The 860-nt window shown below is 66.0% G+C and overlaps 1 protein-coding gene across 1 annotated transcript in view; it reads left to right on the top strand.

The window, feature by feature from the left end:
• The window catches only part of PTP4A3 (protein tyrosine phosphatase 4A3), an 8730-nt gene that overhangs the window by 6850 nt on the left and 1020 nt on the right, over positions 1 to 860 (top strand). The window contains exon 4 of the mRNA XM_006152108.3: positions 142 to 272. Coding sequence (XP_006152170.1) covers positions 142 to 272 — 131 coding nt within the window. The remainder of the gene's footprint in view (positions 1 to 141; positions 273 to 860) is intronic.

The following is an 860-nucleotide window of genomic DNA, read 5'->3' as shown; positions in this document are numbered from 1 at the left end:
GCCCCCCCCTGGCTGGGCCCCAGCGTCCTCTGCTGCTCTCCGAGCACCTGTGCTCACTGAGCCCCCAGGAAGGCCAGCCTGCACCTGGGTGGTCCCACTGCCCTCCTGGGTCAGAGACCTTATGGCTGCCATCCTCTGCAGGACTGGCCGTTCGACGACGGGGCGCCCCCGCCTGGCCGGGTGGTGGAGGACTGGCTGAGCCTGCTGAGGGCCAAGTTCTGTGACGACCCCGGCAGCTGCGTGGCTGTGCACTGCGTGGCAGGCCTGGGACGGTGAGGGCAGGGGCAGGCGCCTCAGGGCCACTACTGGAACCGGACTTGCCCTGGGGGGCGGGAGTCTGTGGGGAGCGGAGCTGGGAGGCCGTTTCACCTGCCGGATGCAGTCCTTAGCACGTATCCATGGGACTTCCCAGTGGACAGCCCAGTTTGAGGGTTCCCCTTCCTGAGTCCTTCCCAAAGTCTGACCGACTCCCCCTGCCGTGGTGGAAACCGTGCCTGCAGTTCGTGCAGGAAATGAGCTGGTGCCCCTCCGCTCCCCGGGCATGAGACACTGCGCCCTGAACTGGGGCCTTGAAGCTCTGCTTGGAGGTGGGACGAGTCTGGATCTGCCATTTGTGGCAACAGGGCAGGGTTGATAGACAGTGTACAGCCCCGTCTTGTCCCATGCCAACCCAGGCTGGGCCTGTCACCCTCTTTTCATGTTCCCGCTGACACCACACATCTCACGGACGAGCCTGATGCCCAGAGAGGCTGCCTGGATATGGAGGTTGCACAGCAGGGGTGGGGGAGCCGGGACTGGGGCCTGTGCCTTTCATGTGGGAGCTTGGGCAGCAGGGGCGTCTGCCCCGGCCCCGGCTCCTG

This window comes from Tupaia chinensis, unplaced genomic scaffold (assembly GCF_000334495.1).
Source record: "Tupaia chinensis unplaced genomic scaffold, TupChi_1.0 Scaffold000335_1, whole genome shotgun sequence".
Lineage (NCBI taxonomy): Eukaryota > Metazoa > Chordata > Mammalia > Scandentia > Tupaiidae > Tupaia > Tupaia belangeri.
Note: the sequence above shows the minus strand (reverse complement) of the source record. Positions and strands in the feature narration are given on the sequence as shown.